This window comes from Phalangium opilio, unplaced genomic scaffold, assembly GCF_054372755.1.
Source record: "Phalangium opilio isolate 3A_F unplaced genomic scaffold, DU_Popi_V2 ptg000002l_1, whole genome shotgun sequence".
NCBI lineage: Eukaryota > Metazoa > Arthropoda > Arachnida > Opiliones > Phalangiidae > Phalangium > Phalangium opilio.
In genome coordinates this window covers 10,849,592-10,869,122 of record NW_028324144.1, presented here as the reverse complement: position 1 = coordinate 10,869,122, position 19,531 = coordinate 10,849,592, and the positions used below count along the sequence as shown (strand labels likewise).

The 19,531-nt window shown below is 36.3% G+C and overlaps 2 protein-coding genes and 2 long non-coding RNA genes across 16 annotated transcripts; 3 read left to right on the top strand and 1 right to left on the bottom strand.

Moving 5' to 3' along the window:
- The first annotated feature begins 6,621 nt into the window (after positions 1-6,621).
- Positions 6,622-7,825, top strand: LOC149719740 (uncharacterized). Its single transcript, XR_016374761.1, has 2 exons — positions 6,622-7,454; positions 7,560-7,825. It is a non-coding gene; the product is annotated as an uncharacterized LOC149719740 (long non-coding RNA).
- Positions 7,826-8,408: 583 nt separating this feature from the next.
- Positions 8,409-12,379, bottom strand: LOC149719739 (uncharacterized). Of its 13 annotated transcripts, XR_016374834.1 has the most exons (7): positions 11,990-12,379; positions 11,759-11,891; positions 11,528-11,626; positions 10,845-11,452; positions 9,946-10,773; positions 9,182-9,708; positions 8,409-9,034 (listed from the first exon to the last, which is right to left on the bottom strand). It is a non-coding gene; the product is annotated as an uncharacterized LOC149719739 (long non-coding RNA). The 13 variants fall into 13 exon arrangements; XR_016374880.1 differs by having other exon boundaries at positions 8,409-8,578; positions 8,799-9,034; positions 10,845-11,891; XR_016374892.1 differs by having other exon boundaries at positions 8,409-8,910; positions 8,977-9,034; positions 10,845-11,891.
- LOC149719738 (uncharacterized) lies at positions 9,504-12,952 on the top strand. The gene is made up of 3 exons (XM_089852523.1): positions 9,504-9,632; positions 10,485-10,801; positions 12,149-12,952. The coding sequence occupies exons 1-3, from the start codon at positions 9,507-9,509 to the stop codon at positions 12,417-12,419; spliced, it is 714 nt and encodes a 237-aa protein (XP_089708649.1). The 5' UTR covers positions 9,504-9,506; the 3' UTR covers positions 12,420-12,952.
- Positions 12,953-13,787: 835 nt separating this feature from the next.
- LOC149719737 (TD and POZ domain-containing protein 5-like) lies at positions 13,788-18,035 on the top strand. The gene is made up of 2 exons (XM_089852420.1): positions 13,788-15,550; positions 17,594-18,035. Exons 1-2 carry the CDS (start codon positions 15,003-15,005, stop codon positions 18,033-18,035), a joined length of 990 nt encoding a protein of 329 aa, XP_089708546.1. The 5' UTR covers positions 13,788-15,002.
- The last annotated feature ends 1,496 nt before the right edge of the window (positions 18,036-19,531 follow it).

Here is a 19,531-nt window from a genome sequence, read left to right as displayed (position 1 = left end):
AGATAATTCGACCAAATAGCGTGGAGTTTTTAAATCTGACCATATAAAAATTTTTATAAAACGATTGCACAAAATTATAATTCTTATAAAACTATTCTACCAAATTTCAAATTTATCAATGATGTTTCACGGGATAGTAGTTATTAATACCTGAAAGTTTATTTTTCAATGAACCAATGCCTTATTTTTTTTATCAAAATTGGGTTGGTTGCCAAAATATCTTTGTTAGCTTTCTGTGTATGTTACCATACGTTTTGACTAACGACCTTGGAATAACAGGTTTCTACATACAGAGTGCTCCAGTAGTCTATGGCACACTTTCGTGATGTGGAACAAATATAGTTCACTAAAGTTAGTTTCGCAGAGACAAGCTCATAATACGCATAACCCCTTAAAAATCTTTAATAGATTATTCAAGCCTCCGAACTTCAAAAGACTGAGAAGCCGAGTTCAGCCATATACTCCTAGATCGCGCTACTCGGTGAACGCAGGCAATATTGAAAAATAGCTACGTCCGCCGAATCGCGTCATCTAGGAGGTCACTATCTCAGCTCCCTCAATTTCACAAATGCAACAGAGAAAATCAAAATTTTGTTGCGAATACCAAACAATTTGATCAACAGATTGATAAAAACATAAACATTAATTAATTGTTTATGCGCAATAGAGCAGTCGGTTTTACGAATATATTTGGTATTCTAGAATTTTTTAAACCATTATTCGATTAATCAAAACGCGTCTTGGATTTAATCAAGACCTAAAAAGTATCGATAAGAACAAGGTTAATCACTTGACTGAATGCGCAGATATTGAAACTTTTTTTTAATAAAACTTACATGTTTAAGAAAGTAATGTTCCATCACCCTATTCCATTGAATAAACTTACTTTACTGGTAGTAAATTTTTTCCCTCTCAATAATTTGAAAAATTTACTTATCTCGGGTTTTCGAGCACAATTCCATTCCCCGAAAACATTTTATAACTACATTTATTATCACTTTTAAGAGAGTACGTGTATGACATTGTGTCGTTAATAAGTTGCTAACATATCCTCCCGTTCATGCCCTGTACGCTCCATAGTGAAACCTTTTGTTAATTTTAGTGCAAATTTCAACAATGGCAGCACATTCAATAGGGACGTTATGATTTTTACACTTGGTTAAACTGAATTGTGTAATAGATCACTTCGACATATCTTAGAGGGAAAGACACGGGGGTAAAACTTTGCCTTCCATCTCGCTCGATGGAAAGATCATAAATGGAGCAGAGACGGCGAGGGGTCAACCCCTGTATGTCCCGATACTGAGGATTGACATCTCTTTTTTTTTACGTAGAAAGGGTCTATAGCAGTTGTACGACGGACAATGGTAATAATAATAATAATTAAGGCTTTATTTACTGGAACAATCACTAAGAAACATTCTATTTACACGGTTCTATGCCATGAAGTTTCTATGGTGCGCAAGCAGTAGGGGCGTGCATGATATTCGTAATTTTTTGATTTTCTTTGTTGTAATTATTAACTTAAGCGCGGTCGTAGCCTGAAAATTCTGACTTGGTTATTTTGCAAAATAGCCTACGTTCACCGAGTCGCGTGATCTACGACGCTGTGGCTCGACTCTGCTACTTAGTCTGTATATCTGTATCTATATCTGTAACGGTTTTTAAAGGAATATGGGATTTTAAACTTGTCGCTGCGAATCTTCCTATAGTAAATGTAGTATTTTTAGTATCCCCAGAGACTTCTGGTAGCATTTGGTAGAAAAGTTTTCAAGGCGAGGAATGCTCACAAAAACAATTACTATTTGCTGACGAATACCTTAAAAAGTAATTCACACAGAATTCTCGAGCAGCTTAACGCGTAATTGAGTGGGCTCTTGCCTTGGTGACGAGGCCAGCGAGAGACAAGGCATGAGAATAGCACAAGGCGACAAGGCGTACTTCTATCAAGGGGGTATTCAACTATACATCCTCCTTCTTCGTATTTGGCGCAGCAGAGGCTAAAGCAGACTACCCTAAATGGTTTTGTCATTGTTACGTGTACTCGTGTATGTATTTTCCACACGAAAACTCTTAAAAGTGATAATAAATGTAGTTATAAAATGTTTTCGGGGAATGGAATTGTGCTCGAAAACCCGAGATAAGTAAATTTTTCAAATTATTGAGAGGGAAAAAATTTACTACCAGTAAAGTAAGTTTATTCAATGGAATAGGGTGATGGAACATTACTTTCTTAAACATGTAAGTTTTATTAAAAAAAAGTTTCAATATCTGCGCATTCAGTCAAGTGATTAACCTTGTTCTTATCGATACTTTTTAGGTCTTGATTAAATCCAAGACGCGTTTTGATTAATATCTGTTACTTCAGTCTTAATATTAATTAAAATTGTTTAAAAACCTTAGGAGAGAAAACGTTTTAGCGCGTTGTACTTTCATTAGTTAAAGCTTTTGAACTGACCAAGCATCTATTACATAACTTCAATCCTCACTGCTTGAGCTGTAATCGCTAATCTAGCTTAATTAGCTGTAATCGTCAATCTAGCTTAATTAGCTGTAATCGTCAATCTAGCTTAATTACCTGTAATCGTCAATCTAGCTTAATTACCTGTAATCGTCAATCTAGCTTAATTACCTGTATTCGTTAATCTAGCTTAATTACCTGTAATCGTTAATCTAGCTTAATTATCTGTAATCATTAATCTAGCTTAATTACCTGTAATCGTTAATCTAGTTTAGTTACGAAAAAATCATTCAGTTTTTGCAACGAAAGAGAATAAAATCAGATAAAAGTCCTTGGTAAAACAGCGTAAGTGCAAGAGTGGCTTTCTTCTCGGCTTTATCCCCGGTAAAACGACGTAAGTCCAACAGTACATATAGGCTGCAACAACTTAAGTCAAAGCCAGACTAAAAAACATGAAATTTAGCACTTAAACTTAATTTTTCTCAAAAAGCTTAAAAATGGTCCTAGAAAAAGGTTTATATTTTGATATAAAACCGTTCCCAAATGTAAAAAACGAATATTTCATTTCAAAATTTGAGAAAAACTCCATGTTATTTCTATGAGAAAATTTAACTTTTTCACCAAAAACACTGACTAATTTTATGCAAATGAAAACCACCCTTAGCAACTTTATTTTTTATAAAATAAACTAATGGGTGGATCTTTTTGAAATTTTAACCACATTTTGAGGGCCCGATTTATAGTTCTGTGGAAGTTTTTCGAATCAAAAAAGATTACATCCAAACAAAAACCCTCCTTATACATTAAGAGCAGTATGAAGTCTTATCTAAGAGAAGTACCGCTCTCCTAGAATATAACCAGAGTTACGAGCTTCCAAAACTTAGTGTAATGTTAATCCTATGGAGGAGGCAAAGTACCTACAAGCACCTAAAAGTACCTACAAGCACCCACAAGTACCTACAAGTACCCACAAGTACCTACAAGCACCCACAAGTACCTACAAGTACCTACAAGTAACCACAAGTACCTACAAGCACCCAGAAGTACCCTCAAGTACCTACAAGCACCCACAAGTACCCACAAGTACCTACAAGTACCTACAAGCACCCACAAGTAACCACAAGCACCCACAAGTACCTACAAGCACTCACAAGTACCTACAAGCACTCACAAGTACCTACAAGCACTCACAAGTACCTACTAGCACCCACAAGTACCTACTAGCACCTACAAGTACCCACAAGTACCTACTAGCACCCACAAGTACCTTCAAGTACCCACAAGTACCCACAAGTACCCACAAGTACCCACAAGTACCCACAAGTACCTACAAGTAACCACAAGCACCTACAAGTACCCACAAGCACCTACAAGTACCCACAAGTGCCTACAAGTACCTACAAGCACCCACAAGTACCTACAAGCACCCACAAGTACCTACTAGCACCCACAAGTACCTACTAGCACCCACAAGTACCTACAAGTAACCACAAGTACCTACAAGCACCCACAAGAAAACACAAGTACCTACAAGCACCCACAAGTACCCACAAGTACCTACAAGTACCTACAAGCACCCACAAGTAACCACAAGCACCCACAAGCACCCACAAGTACCTACAAGCACTCACAAGTACCTACAAGCACTCACAAGTACCTACTAGCACCCACAAGTACCTACTAGCACCTACAAGTACCCACAAGTACCTACTAGCACCCACAAGTACCTACAAGTACCCACAAGTACCCACAAGTACCCACAAGTACCTACAAGTACCTACAAGTACCCACAAGCACCCACAAGTACCTACAAGCACCCACAAGTACCTACAAGCACCCACAAGTACCTACTAGCACCCACAAGTACCTACTAGCACCCACAAGTACCTACAAGTAACCACAAGTACCTACAAGCACCCACAAGAAAACACAAGTACCTACAAGCACCCACAAGTACCCACAAGTACCTACAAGTAACCGCAAGTACCTTAAAGTACCCACAAGCACCCACAAGTACCTACAAGTACCCACAAGTAACCACAAGTATATACAAGTACCCACAAGTACCTACAAGTACCCACAAGTACATACAAGTACCCACAAGTACCTACAAGTACCCACAAGTACATACAAGTACCCACAAGTACCTACAAGCACCCACAAGTACCTACAAACACCCACAAGTACCTACAAACACCCACAAGTACCTACAAACACCCACAAGTACCTACAAACACCCACAAGTACCTACAAACACCCACAAACACCCACAAACACCCACAAGTACCCACAAGTACCAACAAGTACCCACAAGTACCAACAAGTACCCACAAGTACCTACAAGTACCCACAAGTACCTACAAGCACCCACAAGTACCTACAAGCACCCACAAGTACCTACAAGCACCCTCAAGTACCTACAAGCACCCACAAGTACCTACAAGCACCCACTAGTACCCACAAGTACCTACAAGCACCCACAAGCACCTACAAGTACCCAAAAGTATCCACAAGCACCTACAAGAACCCACAAGTACCCACAAGCACCTACAAGTATCCACAAGCACCTACAAGTATCCACAAGCACCCACAAGCACCTAACAGCACCCGGACAAAGCACCTACAAGAGCTCAAACGCCATGTTTTTCTTGCTTAACTACCAGTCGTAGGTAATCTTGTTAACTTAATATATATGTGTGGGGTACTTTTCCAACTTAACTTGTTAGCTAACACAAGCTTAGGTTCTCTTGTTTTTTTACCACTACGAAAATTGGACCAAATAGCCTTAACCGTGCTAACATCATAAACTGATTATTATTCATGCTACAATATCGCAGATTGGAATGGTTTTGAAAATATGAAATTAAACATACTTCAACTTAAATCTAATTAATGAAAATTGGAAAGCGGAAAATCTAAATACCAGGCTTTCGTTTAAAACCGTTTTCAAGTCAATCAAACGAATAGTTATTGCATTACGGCTACCACAAAATGGTCATCTGTAAAATATTTTCCCATGTTATTTCTATGGGAAAATTTCGAGGTTTTCGTCAAAATGTCTGATTATTTTTATGGAAATGAAAACCACCCTTAGCAACTTTATTTTTTATAAAATAAACTATTAAATGTATCTCTTTGAAATTTCACCCACATATTCAGGGTCCGAATTGTAGTTCTGTGGAATTTTTTCAAAACAGTTAATACGATACAAAAAAAGTTATAACCAATCAAAAAACCATCCTTATACATTAAAGTCAGTATGAAGTCTTATCTAAGAGAGCTATCGCTCTCCTAGAATTCGTTGATGCGAATAGTAACGCTTGTCTGTACGTAAAATATTTCCGTCGAGACCAGTTACGCCCTGTTTCCGTCGTGATTTTCTGTCGGGTGAAATCCAGCTTAATGATCGTAAAAGACGAAGAAAAAGCAGACCGCTTTGACAAGAAAATGCAAGAAGAGTTTCAGTAAGAATCCAACCAGAGCACTAGCGATCCAACTGCTGAGGTGACCAATTTCATTTGTAACTCCTTGGACCAAAATAAAAAATCAGAAAGCAATCGCTGCAATCCCATCAAAATATATATATAAAAACAATTCGATACCGTTTCCCTTGAATATTTATTAAAAAAACTTGATAAGGCGGGAATTAGAGGCATAACTTTACAATGATTCAAGAGCTAGTCAACGGTGAAAAATGATGACACACATATTGAGCCAGAATTCCACAAGATAATATTATTGGCCAGTGTAATGTCTAACACTGTGGACAGAAATTTTAAGAAAGGCGCTGGAACATTTAAACCACAGTTTGCTCGTTATTAAATCGAAATTTGGTAATTTAAACAAACAAAAATACATACGTTTCTCAGCAAAAAGTTTAACCAAATTTACAGAATCACTATAGCTGTTCAGTATAAGGTGATTGTAACCAAGAATGTTACAAAATAGAAAAGGCGAAATCAATTAAGTATCTATTTCTTACCATGTATCAAAACTAAAATGATCCGAATATACTCGGATACTGCAAATATTTTAGTTTGCTTTAGTACAATCTGTAATTTCTTACGCTGTATTCAGCTGAGGCGGTACTTTCTACATTATTATCCATCCACTAGTATTATTAGAAAGAAAAAGAATTAGTATTGGTCTAAGGAGGAGTATATTTCAACCCGTTCCAAGGATGGACTTTTTTAATTATTTCTTCGCCATTTAACTCAAAATGATTATGTATAATATAAATGACAAAAACATAAAAGCCGCTAGACAGGAAATCTCATGGAATCAAGGCCTAGGGATTTTTATTTTGACGGAACCTACAAAATTGACGAATATCTTACATGACGGAAACTAGCACTCTCGTTGAACGTACGGTGGTTACGTACATTTGCCGGCTGGTTCTTTGTAGAAAGTTGAATGCGTTGAAATTTTCGCTTAGTGAGTACATACCTTAATACTTTCTATACTAAAAAAAAATTTCTTAGAAACGAGCACGAAGAACATTTATGTGTGTTTATAATTTATTTATGATGCTGATGAGAAAGAGACTCATAAATTATTCGATTTTACTTCATCTACTTGAACGTATGAAATATACCCCAAAGTGTGTTTTGTGGTTTCTTCTTTATGGTCTGAAAGGATTTTTCTGGAATTTTCAAATTGTCATCTGTATTGACGTGGGTCATTCCGTTATTTAATGAATGCAAATTGTAAACCTAAGGTTTCCTAAATTACGATAGTGTTGGTTCCGTGTAAGTGCCTACTGAGGAGAAACGACTTTAATTTAAAAAAAAAACCAAAAAAATATTACAGTAATGTAGTGAACTGTGACTAAGTAGCATCAGCCAACTAAATTTCCGCACAAACAAAACTAAATTTTTGAGTAGAAAGCTGTTTAATTTTTGTTCCAAGAATTTTTTCCTTTGCCAGAAATAAGTATTTGAAAGTTGACTACACTGTAATGCAGCAAGTCTACGAGAATCCCGAGCTATTCAACGTAAGTTCTTCAACTTCAGTACTTCATATTATCCTTAATTTTATCAATTAAAGGCTAGATTTTTGGCAACAGAAGAAATTGCTAATTTGACACTTCATATATTAGACTTCGCACTACGTGTCGCTTCCGACGGAAATTTCCCTCTTCGAAGGGTCAACTTTTTGGATCCCGAGCTCCATATTTGAAACGACCGAAACAATCATACTTTCGTCGGTTCCCAAGAAATTCATTTCAACCAGTTTAAGCTTCTTAAAAATGGATTCACAGGCAAGTTTACTGCCGCTTCATAATTATGATAACTCCATTTTAGCTTGACGTTCTTAATAGTGTCAAGTACTAGATAAACAAACCAGCCTTATCTAAGTAATTACAGGTCTACTGATCTAAATCCCTAATTTATTTGTATGTCTTTATGTCAATAACGAAGAAGCTCCAAATGCAATCATCAATATTTTCTTTAATTACTGTATTGTATTATCAAATCATACTTAAATCAACATATCTTTACAATAATTTCCTTAAAAACACGTCCGTTTATCTAAAGTTTCTAAGTCTTTGTTTTACAACCTCTCTCGGCAGAGTCAGTTTGCGATCTATAAAGTCCGATGGTAACAAGCGCTCTTTCTACAACAAGAGTCCAAAGCGATCTTTTCTCATGCTTTGCTTATGTTAGTTTTAACACAAAGTTCAAGTTTTACCCCTATTGTTGTTACCAAGCGATCCCCAAAATTCGTCACTCCTAAGTTTTATGACTTTGCAGGGCCAAACCATCCGTCGAACCCTTCAAATGTAGTACTATAGCCTTTACAATAGTACAGTATTTCTTAGCAATTACAAGCCGTGCTGTACGACAGTTCTTATCTTGGTTTATAGTACAATGTTATTCTTAAAAGTCTTTACATATAAAACATATCAAACATAAGTATTCACTATAAGTAAACCTTAACTAAACTAAACTAAACTAAGCTAAATTCGGACCATAAAAACCCATAGCTTATGTTTATATGGGAAAAAAGGTCCAGGGAAAACCCTAGTGGGGAAAACCATTAATTCAATTATTTTTTAAGTATAAATGACCAGGCTTGTTGTGAATCGCCGGATTCAACACCTTCAACGTAATCCATCTTTAAAGAACAAAAGATAAGGGGGCAAGGCCAATTGATGGCGAGTGTGAGTTTTGAAATTAAAAGCCACTTTTTTCGCAACGTTCATGCATAGTCGAGGGCGGGTAGGGAATTCGCTACGTTCAGCGTTCTTCTTACTATAATCCGTTTTGGGTAATATTTGATACTTGCAGCGAAATACCTGCCGACCCGGCGTTGCCCGTCAGTAAATTCTTCTTACGTTTTTGGCCATCATTTGATAAAGGCATATTTACTACTAAAAATCGTAGAGCCTTTCATAGGATGTAGAGAACCCGTATACCATCTATTAACGAAAACTGTCCTAATTCTAACTAGGAAACCAAATCTTACTATAATTTAGAAATTTCAAACTTGTACTTGAAATCAAATTTACAAACTTAGTTCGAAATTAGGAAGAATTGTCACTATGACCGTTATAACACGTTTAAGAACTTCCTGCAAAAAAAAACTGTCAAGTTAAGTCTACACAATGTTTCACATCGCGTGGTCTAGCGACGAAGACATTCTATAGTTAACTAAGGCTTCTTCTTTTGAAATGAACCAGAGATACACATTACTTAACAAATTGTTTTTTGTTCGTACCTGTTGTTTCAGGTTTATGCTCTAGTTATTGTGGCTCTGTTAGCTGTTTCTTTGACGCAAACTATCATTCAATATATACGAAAAAGAAAGAACAAGTTTGCTTCATTTGTTGGTGTGAAATATCTGGTCAATCTGTGGAACGCTTCGTCAGTGTTTTGTACAGAACGTTAGTAACTAACAAACTGCCTAAAAATTTATATTTATCAAAAAATTCATAAAACTCTTCGTAGCGTATCCGTATATTTCAAGAATTTTGTCCGAGAGAATTGTTACTCAAGGCTGGCTTTTGGGCGTGACATTTTTGCTTTCGGTTATAAATTGCACCATGAAGTCTGATTTTTCCGAAGAAAGTTATCGATACATCGACAGTTTGGACACGATTATGAACAACCACGATATAAAACCAGTTGTCTTAGAAGACGCTTTCACTTATAATTTTTTCAAGAGATCAGTAAGTATAGCCTGGACGGCATATTTTTAACAACCATTGTTGGGATGAAGATTTTCAGTATCCAAACGGAATATACCTAGCGGAATATTTACATTCTATGTGAGTTAGGGAGTTAAAGAGAACAGAGAAGCCCGTGAAATTACTTCCGCGTGAGCTGATGTTATCCATTTATTACCCAAATAATGGGTCTTAGTCGACCCAAAATTATAAAAACATAAGTTCATTTCAATATTCTATACTCAGGAATTTATCCATTATTTAATTGAGATTAAAGTCAATTTCATCACTTAAGATGGTATCTTTGCCTACGTACCTTTCTCGAAATTGGATGGTGTTAAAAACATTTCAAAACTTGTAGTAAAATTGTGTCCCATAGTTTTCGAAGTTGCGACACAATTTTGATTCGATTATACGTCACATCTGTCCATATGAAGTTTAATTTGATTTTGAATTTAACAGAACTTTCATTTGAACAATTTTTATATTTGAGCCTTCCCTATTACCCCATGTTTGTTATTGATTTTAAGCCTGTGTTAAACAATGTCAGTAGACTAGATTCCTTGTGGATACATGTTTTCTAGTATTAGATTATGTCACTTTTGTCTATGAATTCCATTTCCGAAATTCATACGCGAAATTTCACAGTTCATCTGATTATATTACGACACAGCGTTTGCGAAACAATGTGTTAATGATTCACATTTGATAATTCCAATGGGCTTTGAAATCTCCAAATCTTATACTATTTTAACGGCTTGCTAAAATCTTAAATTCCCAGAAAACTATCGCTTCTACTATGAGAATTTTCGTCGGCTGTAAGTTATTTATCTTTAAATGCTTAACTTACTTCAGGCTCGTAGAAATGAAAAGATGAAGCAATTACTAGAGGACGTCGAAAAAAATAAATGTGGCCTCTTCGACCTAATGGATCTGGAATATTATGAAGGAATCTTGAAAGGAGGCAAGGCTTTGATCATCAACCGATTTTTACTGTCCTTCTTCCTTGGTTCAGCTCTTGTTGAAGATCCCGAATCAATGAGAAGGCTCAAAACAAAGTACGGTGGTTTTTATATCGCCAAAGAAAGAGTCAAATCGGATTTCCTTGTTCTTATTGTGAACAAAGAATTTAGCAGGCATTCCCCTATTATTTATCAACAGGAAATACTTGGGTAAGTACCGTCAATGTGTCATCAAACAATGTGCTCTACTTACATTCAGGCAATTAAGCGGGTTTTTCTCAACATCACTTTGACATAGAAAATCCGCCCAGGGTTTTACAATTCTGAGCGCCTTCTAGTCGCTTAAATTAACAATATTATAATATAAAATGTCCGAGCTTTTTTATTTGACTTCTTATTTTAATAGATGGCACAAAAGTAAAAATTGTAATGTCTTGTTTTTAGTAGTTTGCTTCAGCAGGCTTATGTATATACATTTTGCACCTTTAAAAATTCAGTCATATTTTCCCAAAATTATATGAAGATCATTTGTTAGAGTTTTAATATACGAATTAGGGCAAATTAAAATTTAACTTTCTGTTTTTTTTAATTTTCATTAATTATTTTTTAAAAAATATTTTCTTTAACAAACCCGAATATTCAGCTCAAAATTATTTTAGTTTTGTAAATAGACGACATATTCCAACCAATGAGATGTGTACCAAATAAAGTACCTTTTTCAAAACCCTCCGCAAAGACGTGTGAGCATCATAGTCCATAGAATTGTGCACAAACAGAAGTCATAGACATGTGCAAAAAGTATTCCTTAGACTTGTGCACGAAAATAATCTATAGACGTTTTCACAAATATATGTCATAGATCTGTGCACAAAAATAATCTTCAGACTTTTTCACAAATATCTGTCATAGATCTGTGCACAAAAAGATTCCATATACCTGTGCACAAAAAGATTCCATGTACCTGTGCACAAAAAACTCCATACCCTTATGCTCAAAAAGGCTCCATGCCCATTTGCACAAAAATGTTCCGCAGACCTGTGCATAAATAAAGACCGTAGACTTGCGCAAAAAGAGATGGCATTGTTTGTGCACAAACAGAAGTCATAGACTGTTCACATACATGTGCCATAGACCAGTGCACAAAAAGAAATCTTTACATAGACTTACTCACAAACATGTGCCATAGACCAGTGCACAAAAAGAAATCTTTACATAAACTTGTTCACAAACATGTGCCATAGACCAGTGCACAAAAAGCTTCTATAGACCTGTGCAGTGTGCACGTTAAAATTCCTTTGACCTGTAAACCAAAAGATTTTATACCCCTTTCCACATAAAAATTCTGTAGACCTGCGCATAAACAGATTGCGTAGGCCAGTGCACAGATGGTAATCATACTTTCGCAGATAGGTGAAATTAGTTAAGATTGAATCAATTTCATTTTAAAATTAGATCTTATGCTTCTAAATCAAAAACAAATTGGGGAATAAATTTCGCCACCCTTCGTCTCTGAAATATTTTTAAGTTAAAATAACCAATTTAGTGTTATTATTTAAGGAATCTGATGATGTTCGAAACGGCGCTGTTCCAATATTTGGACAATGAGAAGAGATTTGCTTTGTCGTATATGGAATGGAAGAAACCCACCAAGGAAGTAACAAGTTTAACATTAACAAACATCAGCGGACCGTTCTACATGTTATTCTTTGGTTTGTCCTCAGCTTTAGCTACTTTACTTGTCGAAGCAATTTCGTACATTATATTTCTTACTTTTAAGAACCAAAAGAAGCATTTCAACTACTATTTAGGACATTATATAATTCATTAAACTACATTCAGGGTGTTTAGCAATAAAAATATTAAAGTATTTACAACCATGATTAAAATCGAGTCGAGGAAGCGCCATCGCCCGCATTTTTGTTCCGAAAGCATGCATTCTTAAAATTCTCACATTAAATAAAGCGTTGAAAAATTGCTAAATGGTATAAAGGCTGTCAAACGTCGTTTATAAAAATTTAAGCCACTGGAGAATAGCCATATCATGTGATGTAGGCACGATACAATACCATTAGGCATTCTGACTTACTGTGTAGTTCTTTCATATTGATGTAATTTGTAATTGTAGCTCTTACGATGGTCTTAATCTTACCAATCGAGAGGTAGCCTAAAAAATATTAAACTTCAATAACTTTCCATATTATGAAAATTTACTAATGTGTCAGTGTAATTAGATTGTAGCTTCATTCTAGTAAATAATTTTATTTTCGCGTTTGCTTCTGAATTTAGAATTCTCTGAAAATTGATGAATTTTTAGGAAAAATTAAGCCTAATATATGGAAGAGTTTGTGAATAAATATTAACGTTACCCAGATTGAATTGTAGTATTACGGGAGTTAAGTTTCATATAGAGATATTATATATCAATAAATTACTTCAAACATGATGAAACAGATTAATTAAAAAATTAATATCACATTAGATACCAGATTTAATAACTTTGTATTTTTAGCACCATCTATTAATAATGATGTAGTTTAATTAAGTTTAAAGTTAACCGATCGAGGAAGTTACAATAGTTTGATAAATATTATTCTGTAATTTAATTAAGATTAAAATAAACATATATTCACGAGTGAGATTAGTGATAACTATAAATAATGATGTTTCAAGTAAGTTAATTGAGGAATTTACTGTCGATTAATTAATATTCTAATTTTATTAATAATATTCTGTAGTTTATGATAACTTTAAAATAATGATGAGTTTAATTTAGTTTAAAATTAACCGATTGGTGAAGTTACTATAGTTTAATAAATATTATTATGTAGTTTAATTAAGATTAAAATAAACCTATCTTCACGAGTGAGATCAGTGATAACTTTATGTATATACATTAAGAGCAGTATGAAGTCTTATCTAAGAGAGCTACCGCTCTCTCAGAATAATGATGTTTCAAGTAAGTTAATTTAGGAAAACTTTACAAATAATGATGTGGTTTACCTAAGTTTAAAATTAACCAATTGAAGAAGTTACAATAGTTTAATAAATATTATTCTGAAATTTAATTAACATTAAAATAAACATATCTTCACGAGTGAGATTAATGATAACTATAAATAATGATGTTTCAAGTAAGTTAATTGACGAATTTACTGTAGATTAATTAATTTGCCACAAGTAAAACCCTGAACAAGTTATGATCGTTGGAGTATTTTACAGATTACCCCTTAATTGAATTTGCACTTTCTTTCAGTTTCTTACTTAAATTTTAGGGGTCATCCTTAGAACAACCCAATCATAACTTAACTGTTTAGGTTGTCCCTTAATTTGTAACGAAATGTCATAGAAGTAAGATTTTCGACTCAAAATCGATCATAGAACCTACTGTGCTCTGGTCCAACCAGCCTTTTTGGAACGCAAGCGGATTGGATTGCCTGAAATTTACTTCACACATGAAGTGGCATGATTTCTTAAACATAAAATGCAATATTGCAAAACTAAACAAAGAATTGAATAGAAACTAGGAGAACAAAATATTCCATAAATTTATGATATATCATTAAGTTTACATGTCTAAAGAGGTTCTACAGAGGACTAGTCTGTCCACTTGCTGCCTATTATCCGTCTCAGCCAAAATATATATGAGATACTACCGTCGTGAAAGCCTTATATTGAGGCGCTTTCCCCTTCTTGATTGCCGGTGAGGTTTCGATCGTAATTTTCACCGAGAAAACTTCTATGCAAGAGCAAGGTCTTTTAAAAAAAAGATAAAAACTTGTTGAAGTGTTTTTGGTTTTCTGTTTTTTTTAGAAAAGTACCTTCGGGTAAAAGACATAAGTTTGGAGTAGAGATGTGTCGGTAATTTACCGTCCATAAATTACCGGTAATTTACCAAATACCGCGTAAATTACTGATTTATATATTACCGTATTTTTAAAATGGCAAATTACCGCGGCAATAAGCCTGTGAAAATATGAAATACCATAAATTAGGGTAATTTTTTTTGTTTAAAAATTTTAATCGGTAATTTACCAGGTAGATTACCATTTTTAAAAATGACGGTAATTTCACGTTCCATCAAAGACTTGATGATGGGCACTTCAATGGGATGATTCACTTATGATTATACTGTACTACTAATCTCAGTTTTTATCGGATGAAATATCTCAGTGAACAATTCATTTGAAACTCTATCATACCAAACAAGATAAGGCGCTGATTTCCACTCTATAATGACACTCGCAAATGATTAAAAATAGAGTTACGTATGAAAGAGCTACAGGGGGTGTGTATTTTATTTATACAAAAATAAATTATACTTAAAAGCCGCCAAAAAAATCACAAACATATTCGATCAGTCACTAAATTAAACCGTCTTGACAAAATAAACAACGAAGTCAACTTAGATATCATGGATAGTTGTCTTACAATTCGGAAACAAACAATAGTTAAAACGTTACAAGCTCCATTCACGGACAGCGTTAGTTGGACAACTGACATCGTAACGCAAAATAACGCGGGAGAGGTTCGCAGCGTTTGGAAGATGGAGGCCATTTTCAACCATCGTGATGACGCAACGTGGTTTACTCTACGAGGAACCAGTCAAAGCAACAATTTCAGAAACTACAACAAGAGTTATTGCAAAGTTGTTATGGAGACCTCGACTCCCGTTTTGTACAAGACGATGCTATTAAGTTACGAAGGATCACTAAGAGCCCCTAATTATTTCTGGTTCAATTTTGCGGCTATCTGTAACTTGCAAACATTGTTCGATAATCACGGTTTGAACCCAAAGGAAGTTCAAGAAATTGACTTGACCATTACTATGGGTATTGTTGAGGAAGAAATAGTGATACCATTGAACTGTGAACGTTTGTTAAACGAGAATATACTAACGGATTTCGCCATTGTTACCGCGGAAAAACGGTTTCAATGCCACAAATTCGTACTGGCAGCAAGGTTAGTTAAACATTATCACAACACTATTCTATATAAAAACTCATCAGAGGGGGTACAGTTGGTCTGCTCTGCTTGATATAGCGTGGGTGTAAAGGAAATATTGGGTGAATTTTAACCGATTCTTCTACTAATTATAATACGTATCTGCATAGTGAAATTAGCTTGAGATTTCATGTAAAATGTCAAATTTGCACCTCCAACCAATCGCGTAAAGATCTGCTGTCTTATTAAAGGGGCTGTCTGAACAAACGACGATATCTCATAGAGCTTAGCATAGCTGGTGGGTAAAAAAGTAGAGTGGGTGAGTCAGCCCCTTTAGAGCAAAGCGCGGGCTCAGTGGATCCCCTACAAAGTGACTTTCTTTACGAACTCCAGGTAGTGGTTTGGCAAAGGCATGAGATATTTTTGGGCAGGACTTATAAGTGCACTTATAAATCCCGACCACTTGCCTTCGCCAAGCTAAACCCGGAGTGCTGGAGGAAAGTCACCTTGTAGGAGATTCACTGGACCCGTGCTTTGCTTTAAGATAATTCCCAAGGCATGCTCCATGTCGATTGAAATTTACCGCGAAATTTGATAAAAATTGTGCGCGCTGTGAGAATCAAGGCGCAAGCAGGGCTCTACATAAGGCACTAGTCAAGGCATTTGACTACTAAAAAAAAATGCCTTGACAACTAAAAAAAATGCCTTGACTACTAAAATAAATCGGTATCTGGGGGTTCACTAGTCAACTTGACTAGAAAAAAAATGTCCCAAATATTCGTAAACCATGCGTCTCACTAGTCAGTGACTACTAAAAAAATTGGGATAGGGGGCTCACTAGTCAGGCTGACTTCTAAAAAACTATCCTTATGTAGAGCCCTGGGCGCAAGATATAGAGCTTGACAAGTAAATTTTGTTCACAAGAAGACAGGGCGAACCACGATTTGTTGAAGGTGCAATTTCAAATAATCTATGAAATCTCAAATTATGTGTGAAATCTCAAATTATCTGTGAAATCTCAAATTATCTGTGAAATCTCAAATTATCTGCGAAATCCCACTTTACCTTCTCTTAATCTGGTCAAACTATTTGAAAGTTATTATAAGAAATTAATACCAAAATTTTGCAAAATTTCACAAGTCTTAATTTACTTTTGCTTTGCTTTTAGCATAGCCCACTTGATCACGCACGCTGGCTGCACGCGCTCTAGAAGCCCGTCCAAACGATTTTTTTTACATGTTAACTCGCGAATACGGCGCGTCACATAGGTTCGGTCTAAACTTTCAAACCCGTCTGGTTATAACATGGGCGTCTATGGGAGGGGACCAGTTTTTTCAACGTTTTTGGCAATATTAGTGCATCTACTGGTTCAAATCTCTAAATTTTACAGGATAATATCAAACCTTTCAATACACGTCTCATTAAAAATTCAAGAGATTTGAACCAGTAGATGCACTAATATTGTCAAAAACGTTAAAAAAACTGGTCCCCTTCCATAGACGTCCATGTTAAAACCAGACGGGTTTGAATTTTAGACCGAACCTATGTTATTCTCATTTTTAGGGTCGATTGAGCGGGCTTCTATAGCGCGTGCAGCCAGCGTGATCAAGTGGGCTATGCTTTTAGTCACCACTACTGGGACTCCCTTCGAAAGAACAGAAATCATTTTACATCTCTCCATCTGTTGAATGGTCTCAGTTTATTTGTTTTTGGTTCATTTATTTATTTATTTTTCTTCAAAATTCATCTCTACAAAGATGAAACTTAACGAATCTATCAATTTATATATTGCTATTGCTATAGAATTTTGGGGATGTTAAGAGCAAATTTTTGGTATTATTTACGGATTATTTTGAGGGGGAAAAATTTGAAGGGTCTATACCCCCTCAAAAAAGGCCTAGCGAAGCCTATGACCCGGTCTATTGGTTTTGGAAAACAAAATTGTTCTTGCCGATACCTCTACAGCAAACCCATATTTATACATTACAGGGTTAAATTACTATGTAACTGTGATACTCTTACACGTACGGGAAAAATTGTAAACTTCTTTCTTATTTACAGATCCAATTACTTTCAAGCTATGTTCGAAACGAGAATGAAAGAAAGATACCAGAATGAGTTGGATTGGGTGGAAGTCTTCTCGGCAAAGACGGTTAAGGATTTACTTTACTTCATGTATACTGGTAAAAGTCCGCATAATTTGGACCAGACTTGTTACGAGCTGATGGAAGCCTCCCAGCTTTGTCTGATCGACGGTTTGAAAGAGTTATGCGCCAATAGAATGAAAACAATGTTAAATTCGGAAAACGCGGCCATCATTTGGCAAGTGGCCGAAAGGCATGAATTGGAGAGGTTAAAGCTAGCCGCGGTCAAATTCGTCGCTAGCAATGGTGAACAGGTAACCAATTCGGAAGCGTGGCAAAAAATACCCAATGATATGGCACCCAAATTGTTGATTTCGGTTGTGAAAGCGATACCGGATATTGCCATATTGAAAATATAAATAAGCGTTTAAGTTATTGGCAATAATACATATTTAAAATTTTTTTGTGATAATAAAATATATGAAAACTATTTTCTAATTGATTAAGACTAAATAAATATTATCAAATTTATAACCAAATCAATCAGTTTAAATGAATATTGATTATTTTAAAAGCTTAAAGCATAGCGCGGCTCCAGTGGATCCCCTACAAGGTGACTTTCCTTCTGGACACCGGGTCCTAATAAATAAGGGAAATGCTAATTTCAAATCTCATGATATTGTCAGGTATAGATTGGCCACGGAGCCAAGATAAGATCATGAAAGCCCGTGCGAACCGGCCAGCTCTCCTGGTTTATGGGCCACCCATGCCACTCGGGTATAAAAGGACCCCTCGCACGGGCATTCGAGAGATTCGCTTCGGCGACAGTAGAGGGATAAGACCATTGGTGTCCAGCCCCTGCTAGTTCGTCTAAGTTCTCCGCTCTCAGATAGAGGGATAAGACCCTTGTTGTCCAGCCCCTATCCGAGAGAACGTCCCCGCAACCCTGAGATAAGTTCCGGCGACCCCTTGTTCATATACCGAATAAAGAATATTTAAACGTACCATACAACTGTCGTCTCACTTAAGATTAAGCCTATTCTGACTTATCCGTACAAATACTGACGCGACAAAGTGGTGGAGGCGCGGGGCACGATTTGTCCGTACACCCAATAGATCTACTGCGTATGAGCGACCCAGAGTCTTCCGATACCGAAATCTACGGCTCACCCGAAGAAAGTATTTCTCCCCCTCGATTTCCGTTCGACTATAACGCAGCCGATTTAGCCGATCTCGTCGACGAAACCATACGGGCCAGAACTGCCGAGACGTCGGAAAAAAGATTTTCCCGCCGACATAAAAATCTCGAACCCGAGTTTTCGAGTCTTCTTCCCGTCACCCGACGAGGTATTTCTGCACCGAGAAGCCGAACCAACTGCTTCCAAACAAATATGGCCGCTACTCCCTACCAAATTGCCGCTGCGGTAGCCGCTGCGATTCAAGCCGTTAATATAGCGCGAGACGCTCCTCGATTCAACCCAGACTCCCAGGACGTGTGCGATTGGCTCACTGTTTTTAAGAAAGTAATACAGGCCGACCATAGCCGCATATCCAGCCTGCCCACGGTCCTTGAGGGCAAGGCGATCAATTGGTTTTCGTCAAAAATCCGACAAAACGACGCCTCTCAAGTTACTCCTACTTGGGCAGAATGGGAAGCTGAACTTATATCAGAATTTGGCCGAAATTCAATAGCCACTTTCAATGAATTACTATCCCGCAAGCAACAACCCGGTGAATCACCGGTAACTTATTTCCGAAACGTTACAGAGTGATGCTCCCGCGTCAACCCCTCAATGCCTGAAGTAGAAAGAGTTCACCACTTATTCAGGGGCCTACTACCGCAACTACGGGACAAAATCGTCCTTATGAACCCTAGCACTACGAAAGATTTCCTATCGAACATCCAACTCCTTTC